This window comes from Schistocerca americana, chromosome 8 (assembly GCF_021461395.2).
Source record: "Schistocerca americana isolate TAMUIC-IGC-003095 chromosome 8, iqSchAmer2.1, whole genome shotgun sequence".
Classification (NCBI taxonomy): Eukaryota; Metazoa; Arthropoda; class Insecta; order Orthoptera; family Acrididae; genus Schistocerca; species Schistocerca americana.
This window is the reverse complement of record NC_060126.1, coordinates 239,234,194-239,249,758: the sequence shown is the minus strand read 5'-3', so window position 1 is coordinate 239,249,758 and position 15,565 is coordinate 239,234,194. Positions and strand designations below refer to the sequence as shown.

The 15,565-nt window shown below is 38.5% G+C and overlaps 1 protein-coding gene across 1 annotated transcript in view; it reads left to right on the top strand.

Annotated features, from left to right (window-relative positions):
• LOC124544901 (armadillo repeat-containing protein 2) overlaps nt 1–15,565 on the top strand; it is a 171,999-nt gene that overhangs the window by 16,951 nt on the left and 139,483 nt on the right. Inside the window, exons 2-4 of the mRNA XM_047123633.1 lie at nt 4,857–5,180; nt 5,294–5,523; nt 7,699–7,952. Of these exons, the coding sequence (XP_046979589.1) occupies nt 4,879–5,180; nt 5,294–5,523; nt 7,699–7,952 (786 nt within the window). The 5' untranslated portion in view covers nt 4,857–4,878. The remainder of the gene's footprint in view (nt 1–4,856; nt 5,181–5,293; nt 5,524–7,698; nt 7,953–15,565) is intronic.

Sequence of the window (15,565 nt, the reverse complement as noted above, 5' to 3'; positions counted from 1 at the left end):
GACAAAATAACTGTTGAAGAGTTGCCTGTTGCTATGAATATCTTTTTATTTGATCCCATTCTTCTAAATCACACTGACTTAACAATGTCCTATATCCAAAAAAAACAACAATGATTACATTGTTGTTGACAAGTTTAGCAAAATACGTGCATTTCGATCAGAGACATGACGACTACTCCTTACATTCTGCAGTACTCACATTAGTCCAAAGAGTTTACAAAATGAAAGATGAATCATCGCTAAGATATATCATTATTTCATAGATTAATCCAGAAATGAATTTAATAATTAGCATTAGATTGTGCAATTAATAATATGAATTTTAAGTATTCCAGAAATTTCAGAATTTCAATTATTCTTAAAAGAAGAGTAATTTTAACTGTCAGTGCATATCAATTGTAACACATTAATTTCTTTTTTACACATTTTAGCCTGAAATATAGTACATCTTATAAAAAATCATATGAATTCTTTTAGTGAAACAGCTGAGATAATTTTAACATATGCAACAATCGATAGAATACGTGGTATCGGTTGTGTCTATAAAAAAAAGGTAATGTTACAGGGGGATGATTAATTACAGGTTCTTATGCTTGTTGTGTTTCCTCGCCCCAGAACTGTGGACCTTCATTGAGGTGAACAGCTATTTCCCGACTAGTTACTTCTATGATTGTTTCCTCTATTAAGATGCCCATGGTTATCCTCATTATTCCTATCCTCATGATGCTCAAAATTTCTCTCTCTATTGACAGTTTGATCATGACAGACATCACCATTACTTCTGTTTCTGTAATTACTCTGATCTTGATTTCTGTCATTCCAAATACTATGGTACATACTTCTTTCTGTGGCCCCATCTAGCCTGTCAACATATTGTAAAAATTGTTCGAGACAATTGTCAGGTTCATGTACTAAATCTCACTGCAAGCTTTGTGGTAATCTCCTTTTAAGTGCATCAGTCAAGGTCATTTCATCAATTAGTTTGTCAAGATGTGTAAGTTAGTTCTAACAAAACTCTTTCAAAGTACCATCCCAGTTCCTATAATTAGGATCATTCAAAAATACACTTTTGATTCTCCCCTGTTCAGCTTCCAGCTAAAATTTATTTAAAAAACTTTTCTTGAAACTTTGATATGTTCCTCACTGACTTAAAGTTAAATTTACCCATGATAGAGCTTCGTCTTCAAGACATCTTTTAACAAATTTAATTTTTTGATTGTCATTCATGTCTGATGCAAAACTGCCTCTACGGTGGTGCAGAAAATCCACAGAATGTAAATTGTCTGTTGGAAAACTTTTGATAGGAGTGTTGGACCATGCAATACCATTGTTTGCACACAGATTTTTGTGAATGCAAGTTTCCTAAACTGCTGAAATTTTTTGATCTAAAACAGTTACATTAGTTTGCATATTGTATTCAACATTTAAAATTTTTTGGTTTAATCTGGCGATATTTTGTTCCATTTTTTCTGCTATGTCCTTCTGTTCAACTCTGATGTCATCAACATTCTTTGATTGTCCTGCTAACTTAACTACTAGCTCATTTTCCAAAACAATAAATTTATTTTCTAAAACATCAACTTTTTCATTCACACTTTTTAACCTCTCTGACGACCCATTTTTTAACTCTGAAACTTGATTACTGAGTCAACCTATCTGATCTTGAACTTTGTCTATTTTACTATTTGTTTCAGTTCTTATTTCAGTTAACTGGTCAATTACTGCACTAAATTTGCTATTGTTACCTGTCTTCATTTGCTCTAGTTTTGCCAAAATTAACTACAAAATCTCAGTCTTTACTGTTTGTTTACTGACTATGATTTCACGTGGCTCAGACATGTCCTGGCTGTATCTTACAGCTTTCACTTCTAGTTCACTCCTACCCTCATCCCTATTCATTTCGTTAACAAGCACATAAGTCCTTAAACAAATTAACTTCACAAATAGTTTGTACTTATCTTTCCTTTCTGATGCCCATGGTTGTAGTTTTAAAGTCTTCTTTCATTTGATCCGGTCTGTCATTATTGGTAGTACATCGTCACTGTTGATATGATTTGCTTTGTTGGGCAGCCCGTGGTCTTCTTTCTTTGTGTCATTGGAAATTTATAAATTGTAAATGCAATAAGGCACTTTCCTTTCTGCAACAGAAAAAACTTCATTATTACGCAACTGATCCTGGGCGAAACCACCACTTGTAACCCACCCCTCCACCCTTCGTTGTTGCTACTGTCGTTGATGGTAAAGTCATTTCAGAAATTTTGAGAGGAGTAATATTTACAATAAACTTTTTTCTTATCTTTTCTCTCATAGTTGGCTCCAGTTATTCATGTCTAGGGGTCTGAATCTAGCAGCTGAAATTTTTACTGTTTAGGTTCTCAAGTTCCAATTGAAGTAAATAAATTTGAAGAATGCCTGTGCAGATTTTTTTTAATGTTTATTTGCGTCACATTGTACTATATCACACTGTCTTTTGAATTTTCGTATTAGCAAATCCATAATTACATTGTTCTTCCAAAATACAAAAACATGTCCGATCACATCAAAGGCATATGCCCACTACTACCTCCTCACTCAGCTGTAATAACAGTATTCCAAAGGGTCCACAAACTTCCCTGACAACTGAACTTCTCTTAATTTATAAATGAATCTAGAAATTTTAAGTACAGATTGTACACATTGATTGTAACAACGAAAGTAAAGTAATTCAGTTTCTTAATTTTTAGCTTTAAATACAACACATTATGTTTATAATTTTATGAAATTCCTCAGATAAACTGTTGAGATAATACTGACCTGTCCAAAATTCGAAAATTACTTCTGGCATTGACTACTTCTGATGAGTAAAAGCAATCGTAGAGGAGGTTGGCCCTTTACAGTCTCCAGAATTTATTTAAAATTCTCCTAATTTCTGTCACCATGTCTGATGAGTCATTCTAACTATGTACACTCATTTTGTTATGAATCTATGATCACTTGCTATCAGAAAGTGGTTTAGGACCACTAAATACTGTACATTACCTGAATTATAATTTGTCTCACTGCTATTGTGTGGGCTCCTTTTATTCTGGTAGCATTTCTAGCACAGAGCCAGCTGTGAAGCCACTTTTGAATGATTATACCAGGTCATTCAGAAAGCAAGAACAGATCGCAATTGTTTAACACAGGCACACTATAAAAGATAGAAACACATCGCACATGTCACTTGACAAAGAAAGGATCAAAATTTGTCACATCTGCGCTGTTATTCATTTGTAGCAACATGGTGACTATACTACAAGAGAAATCATTCTGTCTGTTGGAATTTGCGTACAGTCAATTCATTGTTCAAGTGCAGCGTGCAATCCACTCCCGATTCAGCAAGAAACCACCTCTGCACAAGCGGATTTATGACTGGCATACAGAATTCTTAGAAGTTGATTGCATATGTAAAGGGAAGAACACTCATCAACCATGCATGCATGATGAAAATGTTGAGCGTATCCAAGATGTGTTCACACATAGCTCTTGAAAGTCCACAAGATAGGTAGACCAAGAACTTCATGATCCTCAAACAACAGTGTGGCATGTTCTGAAATGAGGCCTGTGCATGAAGCCTTACAAATTGCAGTTACTGCACCAGTTGTGTCCCAGTGACTGTAACTGATAGTATGAATTTTGCTGTGTTCATTGCCTTTGACCTCCCAGGTCACCAGACTTCACACCATACAATTTTTTCTGTGGGGTGGGGGGGAGGGTGCACAAAACACAGAGTCTTTGTACCACCTATAGCAGCTACTCTTTAAAAGCTGAGAAATTGAATTGTTGAAGTTATCAGTTCAATAAACAGGAACCTATTGATTTGTATGTGGAATGATATTTCTCAAGCATTGCATGGTGCTTATGTTGACTGTATGATGTAGTGCCTGTGCAAAACATAAAACTTTGAGCCTTACTCTATCCAGTGAAATGCGCATTGTGTTTCTATCTTTCATAGTTTGTCGCTAATAATAAATAATTTAAATCTGTTATTGCTTTTTGAATCACCCTGTATAGTTCACCAATCAAACTGGACACTCTTGGGTTGCAGCCCAAACATACATCAAATCATGAAACCAGCCATGCTGGCTGTACATCACCACTCGGTGTTTTTCTTGAACAACAATTCAGTTCCTTAACTGACATCTCACAAACTTGCATGTATCATTCAGGTCTCCAGACCCATGATATACTAGCCTACAAAACATTTAACAAGACATATGAACAGTACTAAGGAACTAAACCTGGCCGACCTATGTTGCCAGCAGTCTTGGCTAGGTTGGATTGCTTCTAAATCTCAGACCTTGAGATCAAAACAGTAAATTCATATGCCAATCACATGTCAGCATACACCTCATGTCTACAGTCAGTAATTTTACCTAACAGTCCTGATGTGACAAGTGTGATGCTTTTAGTTCAGAGTGTAACAGACTTTGTCTTGCCATGCTATTTGCATTGGGGATTGGTTAGCAGTTCACCCAAACTTGTCTCCATAAAATGATCCAGGAAGCTTATTATTCTATGGATACCAAAGCAGTGTGGTGTAAAAGTCTGGATTGGACAGTGGGATCTACTCTGTCAGATTCCCATGTTCCTGATTAAGATTCTGTTAAGAGCTCTCTCACTAGTTTTTATCAGAGTCATATTTTGCAACTAGATTTGATACTCATCATCATCATCAGCCAAAGAAGATGTAATACTAAAATAAAATCCTTTCTTATTTCTGTTTTGAAACATTTTATTTATGTTTTGCAGTGGTTTGATGTAATCAAAAAAATTTGATATGTGTTAGTAAATCTTCTGATATATCCTGTATCATATTTAGAAACAATTGTTTGCAGTGTTGAGACTGCCACAGCAACAATGGAGCTGAGCACCCAGTCACCGCACCGCATTGTACACGGAATGAATGGTTCACCTAAAATGACTGTCCCTTTTTATGCACCACCACTGCATTGCAAGAAGACAAGTGCAGAAATTATTAATGAAGCACGTGCAGCTGTACTGAAGAATACTGGAGATGTTCTGAACAGTGCTGGTGGCCCAGGAGTGAGTTCTGTGAGACCAATTGACACCAAAAGGCCATTTACACCACGGGAGAGGCAACGAACTCTGTATGGTTCCTCTCCATTGAACAGTGCTCAGAGACCACCCAGTTCATTCAGGTGATGATAAAAGTATATTGATATTCTAGTGTGAATTTTGTATTACCAAAAAAATTAAAAATTAATAGAATTTTTAATGTAAAGTAATGTGAGTGTGCTATACATTTTTACAGTTTAGGTTATCTACAGTTCCAAGAATTGGAACCTGGAAGTAAGATCCCACCAAATGCTCGACGTCTGAATCCCATATCACTCAGTGCAGTAGCAACACCTGCAAATGAGATAGAAGATGCAGTACAGCCTCATAAAGTACCTTCTGGGGAAGGACTGAAGCGCATCAAATTGCCTTCAATTAACATAAGCCGAAGGAAGCAGTTTAGGAATACTATATCACTTGACAATTGTGAGTTTACATAGTTTATTTTTGTTTACTTATACAGTGATATAGTAAAGTTAATGTATGTGTTTATAGTTTTCGTTTAGTACCCACCTCTTAAAGCATTTGCATATGTAGAAAGTGACGTGACTGTAGAGTGTTATAATTTACTTAAGTTGTCAATGAGATATAAAATAATCACAGAAGACCAGCTACAAATTATTTACTCAGTACTTCAAATATGAATTAACTGGCTATTGGTTATTAATGTGTTTGATTTTGACATCTGATTCATAATAACAATAAGAAGAAATAGAGGATGAGTAGGAGGGTGGGAACCGGAAATTCAGACCATCACTCAAGCAAGAAGAGATACCTTAATGCTAACTATTAATAATGTCATGGTATGAAAGATGCATGGATTACATGCAGAACTAATGAAATCTTTCAATGCATTGGCAAATATCAAGCAGGACTCAAATCTCTAAATGCAGTACAAGCCTTAGAACTAAGTGTACAAACTGCACAGTCAAAAATACATCACTTGGTGCAAGGGTGGCAAACACAAAAGCTCACTTGGGCCAAATAAACAAGGTAAAGCAAGAATTTAAAATACGGTGTTCATAGAAATGTTAACTGATTCAGAAAAGTGTAGTACAAAGTACAAGAACAAAGATAACACTAATGTTTTCTTCCTGACACATGGCATCTCTTTTCTGCTACTGTCTTCCCTATTTGGGGAGAAAATTTATTTACAGTAATTACTTTAAAACTGAGCCAAGATGAATGTCAGGAATTTTAAATTTGACTTGAGATTTATTTTCTTTCATAACTGAAAATGGCTGCTCCCATCAATAAGTACTGCCAAACATGGAAATTATTTCATACACAAATTTTTGAGTATTTTCAGTATTGGAAGTCAGATATTTATAGAATTAAGGAACAATTCCAGCTTCACTAAATTTTGTCTTCAAATCTGAACCTCACTGGATCTCAGTTACCTCCATTGACATTTAATTAGTTGCTGGTATTGCATAAATTGAAGAGAACAAAGATAAATTGTTTTCCAAGATTTTAAAATTTGCAAATCTTCATTCAAATTCATTGCTGATGCTCAAGATTCCTTCTACATATGTTTTTTATGATGTCATATCACCTGAACTAGATTCGTTCATGTTGAAAGTTGGAAAATGTATTGAATCTTCATTTTGCAACTGCTTTTCCAATGAAACGAGTTTATATTTGTTAGCTCAATCACAAATGTTTGTGATGATCTGATCATTTCCTTGGAGTTTCTGATTGAAATCCTGTAAGAGTTTTGGTAACTCACACATGAAGGATAATCTTGTAACTATATTTTGCTTCATTAATTAATATTGGACAACTCTTTACTGACCAGCTACAGTCCCATAATTGTTTGAATGGTGCTGTTGGCACCAGTGCAAAACAGCATGAGATCAGTCATGAAGATTTCCAATTTGTACTGATACATGTCAATCAGACGTATGGAACCAAAGCAACAAAGTCATGAAAAAAGACTGTACTGACAAGGAAAATAGTGCGCTCTTCTGTTTTTCAGAGCTAGCACTGTTGGTCCATGGGCCCAATTGCTGCACATTCTGGTGGGAGGAGTCTGCAAAACACATGAGTGGAATCTCCTTTTGTACTCCCTAGGTCTGTCATGTGTCAGCTTCCTACTGAAATATTCACTTCTAGCCAGATTTTGAGCTCCTGTCGACATTTGCTAGAAATTTTTTTCCTGTTTTGATCCACACTACCTCCTCCCAGAATATGGAAAGCTAAGGTATGCGTTTTAGAGCCCATGTTTACTAGACATTTTTGCTTTGAATGATTGTTCCCAACATACCCATGAATAATGACCATTCCTAGTGGGGCACCCTGTATATGTTTCATATAAAATATATAATTCTTCACCATGTCACAGTTAAATACAATATTGGACTTGGATATGATTCACCATTCATGCCAACAAAGTGGTTTACAGTGTAATTTGGCCAAAAGTCATCTACTGCAATTAAAGTTACATTCCTTGAATATGAATAGTGGTCATATATTGGTTTCACAAGTTCTTTCTGTTGCTATATTGAGTGATATTTTGCCATAACATGGGATTGTAGACTGCAGTTAGAATTAGTTATTTGAAATCATCAGTATCAGTAAATTCTTATCATTTTTAAACAGTACCTGAGGAGTTAGAAGTAGAAGATTCCTCTGAAGCAGAGTCAATCCCTGAGCGGAAAGTACGTAGCAGCCCTGTACAACGTGTAAGACCACCACAGGACCAACAGTCATCTGACTCCCCCGCTGTTGCATCACCATTGCCAAGTAAACGAACTCTGCCAGATGACACTGTGAAAGTTCAAGCTACTGTGGATACTTGGCATGATGTTGGTAGCAAGAAACCAAAACGTTCTGATGACGAGATTACTGACAAGGTAAGAATTGTAATTTCAGACACTAAAGTACATTACTGAACCATAACATTGAAGCCATTGCTTAAGTTACAACAGAAATAGAAAGAACATAATGTAACAAAACACTATTTTAAAAAGCTACATACTATAATATAATGGAGAAGAAACTGTGTTAACAAAAGTAATGAGATTTGAACAGACTGACAACAGCATAAAAATATTAGCACTGGACCCGTGTTCCACAGTGTGTAAGGGATGGCTTTTTGGGAGACAAGAAAAGTAGCCTCAATTAACAATCTCAGGTTTCTTCTTCCAGAATTAGAAAGAAAGTAAGAGAGAGACAAGGCATCCATGCTTGATGAGAGAAACAATACAATAGTTACTGATACAGATGAAGGGGAACCATCAAACAAACAAGAATGGAACAAAACCATCTGACTCCATTTTTTGGTGTTCTCTGTTAATAAAGGTTATATTCGATCTGTCCTACCATATGTCAATTATTGCACACTTCTTTGTTTCTTTTTCCAGCTCCTGTGAGATTGTGAAGCATTGCTCACGTTTAAGGTCCCACGAGTCATTCATTGTTCATGTTTCATAGACATCATTATGAATGAGAACCTCCAGGAATGTGGGACAAGTCAAGGTATACATTGATGAAAAGGAAGGCACAGATTGAAACTAATTTTGTGTGTACTTTATTAACAATAAACTATCACTACACTGCTATTTGTGCCAAGATGGGCTACATTTAACATTGTACAGTCATCATTAAAACCTCCATAAAAAAACTACCAGTTCCTGATTTACATTATATGAATGCTGTTTATTTTGTGCTGATAGTTAAATATTCACACGATGACAATGCTGTTACTAAAGAATGACAATTATCTGGCATTATAGTGTCAGAGACTTGTTTGCAGTGAGAATTTCTATGTACAAATCTTTGAGCTAACCTTTGAAAAGAGTGGCAGACTTTGTATGTACAAAGTGACGAACTATTGAAGGTCATTTAGGTTCAATGAAGGTCATATAGGAAAATGTGTTCTTCGTTCTAGTAGGGATTAACTAGGAATAGAGGACAGATACAGCAAAATACATTGTTAGATAAAAATTTGAAGGGGCATAAGGGGTCACCTATCATCACCAATAACTGTGATCTTAAAGGTAATTATCGAAAGTCATTTGAAGGTTGAGTTATGTTTCATGGAAATCCCTATTTGTGACTCAGATTTGGAAAGAGTGAAGATAGATTTGAATTTTAAGCTTTAATTAACATGTTTATTAGCTAAAATAAATGCTTCACAACACATAAATGGTATTTTGACATTTGAAGGCAAAAAACATAGATCATTGATCTACAGGTTATTGAGCGAATCATCTTGCCTCTCATTCCTTAGTAAGCTTCATCCAATTTGTATCTAAGATTTATTTTGCTGTGTGCTTTCTTTATTCCGAGTTAATCCCTACTAGATCTAAAAATACATTAGCTGATTGACCTTCATTTAATCTCATCATGACTGTGAATAATGTAGCATTTTATACGTAAAATTTGCCATTTTTTCAAATATTAAATCAAGTATTAGGATTCTGATTTAAAAAAAAAAAAATTACTTTAACCTCCAAATCAACTTGAAAATCATGTTCAGTGTCATAACTGTTAATAGCAATGTGTGTTCCTCTTCGCCACGTACAACTCTTATCCTATACATTTTTCTGTATCTCATCTCTATCTTAAGTTACACTCATTACTGATTAAAATTGTTCACCCTGTATATATAAAGACAATGTTATGGAAAGGATAGATAGCTATTCACCATATAGTGGAGATACTAAGTCACAGATAGGCACAACAAAAGGACTGTCGAACAAGTAATCTTTCAGCCACTAAGACCTTCTTCAGATTAGACAAAACACACACACACACAAACGCAACACACACACACACACACACACATGACCATTGTCTCTGGCTGCTAAGGCCAGACTGCGAGCAGCTGTACATGATGGGAGAAGCAATCTAGGTGCTGGAGGGAAAGAGGGGGGGGGGGGGGGGGGGTACCAGGGGAGGGCTGGGGGATGGTAAAATGCTGCTTGTGGGAGCATACAGGGTTGAGGTGGAGAGAGGCTACGGCAACCACTTGCAGTCGGGAGGTTAGATGGAGGGCAGGGGCTGTGGTAAAGGAGATAAGTAAAAGAGCTGTGGGTGTGTTGGTGGAATAGATGGACGTTTCCTGGCTGTGTAATGCTGGACTGGGAACATGGAGGGGATAGGTGGGTGAAGGGTAATGACTCATGAAGGTTGAGTCCAGGAGAGTTACAGAAATGAAGGATATATTGCAGGGAGAGTTCCCACCTGCACAATTTTGAAAAATTGGTGTTGGTGGAAAGAATCCAGGTTGTACAGGCTGTGAAGCAGTCATTAAAATGAAAAACATTCTGTTGGGCAGCTTGCTCAGCAACTGAGTGGTCCAGCTGTTTCTTGGCCATAATTTGTGGTTGGTCATTTATGCGGACAGGCAACTTGTTGGTTGTCATGCCCATGTAGATCAGTTGACCGGTTTCACGGGTATTCCTGCCTTTGATGGGATAGGTGATACTTGTGACCGGACTGGAGTAGGTGGTGGTGTGGAGGCTGCATGGGACAGGTCTTGTGTCTAGCCATGAGCCAGGAGACAAGAAGTTGGGAGCAGAGGTTGTGTAGAAATTGCTGAGGATATTGTGTAGCTTCAATGGACAGTAGAATACCACTGTGGGAGGGTTGTGAAGGATAGTGTGTAGGACATAACTCATTTAAGAGCATGACAAGAGGTGGTTGAAACACTGGTGGAGAATGTGATTCACTTGTTCCAGTCCTGGTGGTCCTGAGCCAGGAGGGGAATGCTCCTCTGTGGCAGGATGGTGGGACTTTGAAAGGAGGAGTGGGAGGGGGATAAGGCACAGGAGATCTGTTCCTGTACAAGTTTGGGAGTGTAATTATGTTTTGTGAAGGCCTGAGTGAGATCCTTGGTATATTTCGAGAGAGGCTGCTTGTCACGGGCATATGGCTGTATGGAAGGGGCTTCTTGGTATGGAATAGGTGGCAGCTGTGGAAGTGGAGGTATTGCTGGTGGTTGGCAGGTTTGATATAGGCTGAGGTCCTGGTGTAGCCATCTTCGAGGTGACGGTCAACATCGAGGGGAGGGGGGGGGGCTTGTTGTGTTGAGGAGGATCAGGTGAAGCAAATGGAGAAGACGATGTTGAGGTTCTGGAGGAACATGGATAGGTTGTCCTCACCCCTGATCACAAGGATGTCATCAGTGAATCTGAGCTAGGTTAGGGGTTTTATATTCTGGGTCGTCTGAAAGGATTCCTCTAGATGGCTTACGAATAGATTGACATAGAATGGCGCCATGTGGTTGCCCATAGCCATAACATTTATTTGTTTGTAGGTGATGCCTTCAAAGGAGAAGTAATAGTGGGTGAGCATATAGTTGAAGCAGGTTGTAGATTTGGAATCTTGCAGGCATTGGGAAAGATAGTGTTCAGTAGCAGAAAGGCCGTGGTCATAGGGAATGTTAGTGTAAAGGGACGTGTCATCAATAGTGACATGCAGGACACCATGTGGTAAAGGGAAAGGAACTGTAGAAAGTAAGTGAAGGAAATGGTTGGTATCTTTTATGTAGGGTGGTAGGTTGCAGGTAGTGGGCTAAAAGTGTGAATCTATGAAAGCAGAGATTCTCTCAGTGGGGGCACAGTAAGCAGCCACAACGGGGCATCCTGGGTGGTTGGGTTTATGGACTTTAGGAAGCATGTAGAACGTAGGAGTGCAGGGAATGGAGGGATGATGAGAGAGATAGACTCCAGGGGGAGGTTCTGGGATAGGACTAAGGATTTGAGATACTGAAGTGGGGTCTTTGTGGCTGGATTTGTAGTTGGCTGAATCTGACAACTGCGGAGTCCTTCTGCAAGGTGATCCTTGTGGTTCAAAAAACAGTAGTGGAGTCTTTATCAGCAGGTAGGATTATAAGATCAGGATCAGTTTCTAGGTGGTGGTTGCAATTCTGTCTACAGATGTAAGATTACCTTGCAAGTTGAGGGATTTGGGGGATGATGGTGAGGAAAAATTTGAGATTAAGAAATGCTCTGAAGTTAACAAGTTACCAAAGTTAACAAAACAAATCATCCCATGTTAATTTTACAGAGTTTCTTAACCTTGAATCTTGCCATACCATTGTTTCCACATCCATCTATACTAACATTCCTATGCTTATGGCTTTGCTGCTATTGAACACTACCTTTCCCAAGGCCCAAAAACCTACAACCTCTGTCCTGGTCACCATGACTAACTATATCTTCACCTACAATTACTTCTCCTTTGAAGTCATCATCTACAACAAATTTGTGGTATGTCAGTGGGCACCCGTATGGCACCAACCTAAGCCAATCTATTAATGGGCCCTGAATATCAAACCCCTCGCCTGGTTCAGGTTCACTAATGACATCTTCGTGATGTGGATCATAGGTGAGAACACCCTATCCACATTCCTCCAGAACCTCGACACCTATTCCCCCATTCGCTTCACCTGGCCCTCCTCAAACCAGCTAGCCAATTCCTCGATGACGACCTCCATCTCAAAGATGGCTACATCAGTACCTCCATCCATATTAAACTTACAAACCACCAGCAATACCTCTACTTTAACAGCTGCCACTGATGCTTTCACAGACCATAATTACAATCCCAGTCTTGTAAAGAAACAGATTTCTGGTGCATTATCTCTCCAGTCACCCCCCCCCCACAAAGTCTCACTATCCTGGCCACAAAGGAACATTCCCCTCCTGACTCATACCAACCAGGACTGGAGCAACTCAATCACATTCTCCACCAGGGTTTCGACCAGCTCTCGTTGTTCCTTGAAATGATGAATGTCCTGCCCACTAACCTTCCCAGTCCTCCCACAGTGGTATTCTCCCATTCACTGAACCTACACAATATACTCATCCATCTCTACACGACTCCTGCACAGGCTGCAGTGGCCGAGCGGTTCTAGGCCCTTCAGTCCGGAACCGCGCGACTGTTACGGTCGCAGGTTCGAATCCTGCCTCGGGCATGGATGTGTGTGATGTCCTTAAGTTAGTTAGGTTTAAGTAGTTCTAAGTTCTAGGGGACTGATGACCTCCGATGTTAAGTCCCATAGTTCTCAGAGCCATTTGAACCATTTCAACAACTCCTGCTCCCATCTCCTTGTCCCATGGCTCATATCCTTGTAGTAGAGCTAGACGCAAGATCTGTCCCATACAGCCTCCCACCACCGCGTACTCCAGTTTGGTCACAAACATTACCTATCTCATCACCTGTGAAACCAGTCAAGTAATCTACAAGCTAAGCTGCAACCACTGTGCTGTGTTCTATGTTGCCATGACAACCAACAAGCTGTCTGTCCAAATATTTGACCACCCACAAACTGTTTCCAAGAAACAGCTGACCACTCAGTTGCTGACCATGCTGCTCAACACAATGTTCTTCATTTTAATGACTGATTCACAGCCTGTGCCATCTGAATCCTTCCTAGCAACACCAGCTCTTCTGAACTGCGCAGGTGGGAACTCTTCCTGCAATATATTCCCCATTCTTGTAACACTCCTGGTCTCAGTCTTCATTAGTCATTGTCCTTTGCCCATCTACCTCCAGCATTACACAGTCCTCTATTCCACTAACACAACCACAGCCATCTTACTTCTCTCCTTTCCCCCCCTGCCCTCTGCCTAGCCTCCTGATTGCACCTAGCTGCCCTACCCTCTCTTCACTTTGACCCCGTATGCTCCCAAAAGCAACGCTTTACCATCCCCCAGCCCTATCCTGCTATCCCTCCCTCTCCTCCTTCCCCCCAACACCCAGATTGCTTCTCCCATCAGGGGCAGCTGCTCACAGTGTGGCCTTGTCATCCATAAACAGTGGTCATGTGTTTGTGAGTTGCATTTACATGAGTGTGTGTGCATGTGTATGTGACCTAATTTGGAAGAAGGGCTTTGTGGCCTAAAGCTTGTTTGTTTGATAGTCTTTTCATTGTGTATGTCTGCCACTCAACATTCCACTACATGGTGAGTAGCAATCTGTTCTCTCCAACATTGTAATGCACACACACACACACACACACACACACACACACACACACACACAATTTTGCTCCATGTTTAGACTGGGACAAAATGTATGTGAAAATTATGTATGTGTACATGCATGTATTATGATGTTGAAAATAATAGTTAAAGTTACAACTGCACGCTGTACGGAATAGCCATATTACTAGGAATAGATATTAATTTTATTGTTTTCTAGAATAGTAAGCTGTAGAATGCCATTAATTACAGATGACAATTTTCAACATTCAGGCTGGAGATCAAGTTGTGCAGTTGGTTCAGTAAGTTGTCATAAGTGAAAATTCACACCAACATACAGATCAGGGATTATATGTTTTACCTACATTTGAACAAATATTACAAAAAACATTTCACTGACAGGAAAGAGAAAATCAAATAATATTTTGCAGAGGAGACCAAATAAGGCTCGAGATACCAATACAAATGAAAAGCTCCTAGCCACTCTCTGACTTCATTAACATTCTCTTTTATTTTTAATCTTCCTTGTTCATAATTACATGCACTTTTTCTATCACAATGACAGCTACAACTTGTGTAAATACTCCAAATGCCATATATCTACATCTGTCTTTTGTGAATCACAATAAAATGCATCAGAGGGGGGTTCTCTTTGAATGTAAACTTTTACACCACAGATGTTTTGATTATTAAAATTTTCTGCCTTTTTTAAGTTATGTTTGTATGGACTTTCTATGTAAATGTAGTGTTTCCATCTCTCCAGATGGCATTTTCACAAGGGGATCATGACTTTGATTCACTGCCCACAGTAGCTTGCTGCTGATGTAGCTGGAGGACATATTAGTCAGCTTTGTTATGACATTGTCATTTATCATAGTTTGGCTAAATGAGGTATTGGAACAACTAGATCAAATTTTCTCCTGCCCAAATTACAGAGTCACTTAAAGCAATTTGTTTTATGTAGAGATTAATGGGTTAATGCAGAAAGTTCCTTAAGCCTAGTGGTGGCAAATTTCGTTTAGAAAAATTTGATTAACAGACAATGAGAACTGCTGTTAGAAAGCTGAATACCTGGTTTTGTTATGTGGATGATAGATTTTTACTGTGGACACATAAAATGGAGCTATGTTTATTTTTCACAAATACTTGAATTACACTGAACCGAAACAATTCACCATGAGGGAGGGAGGAGTTAAAAGGGAGAGTATATTTTTGGCTTTGTTAGTTTTCAAGAAAAGAGTAGGTAGCTAGGACATCAGTGTGGATCAAAAAGCAGCATAACTGACTGTTACTCTCTTTGATAGTCAAATCACAGTCTGTGATTGCCCTTTGTTAATTATGTGGCTGACTATATAGGATAGAACTTTGAAAAACAATCATCACTGTGGTACACAAAACCTAAAGTAAGATATACATATGTTTAAAGTCAACCTAGATATCTGCCAGCCATTAGAAAAAAAGAAATTTACAGAATATATGTAGTTTTGTATGCAGTTGCATGTTGGTACTCCTAAGGGAATGGTGAAAAAGTA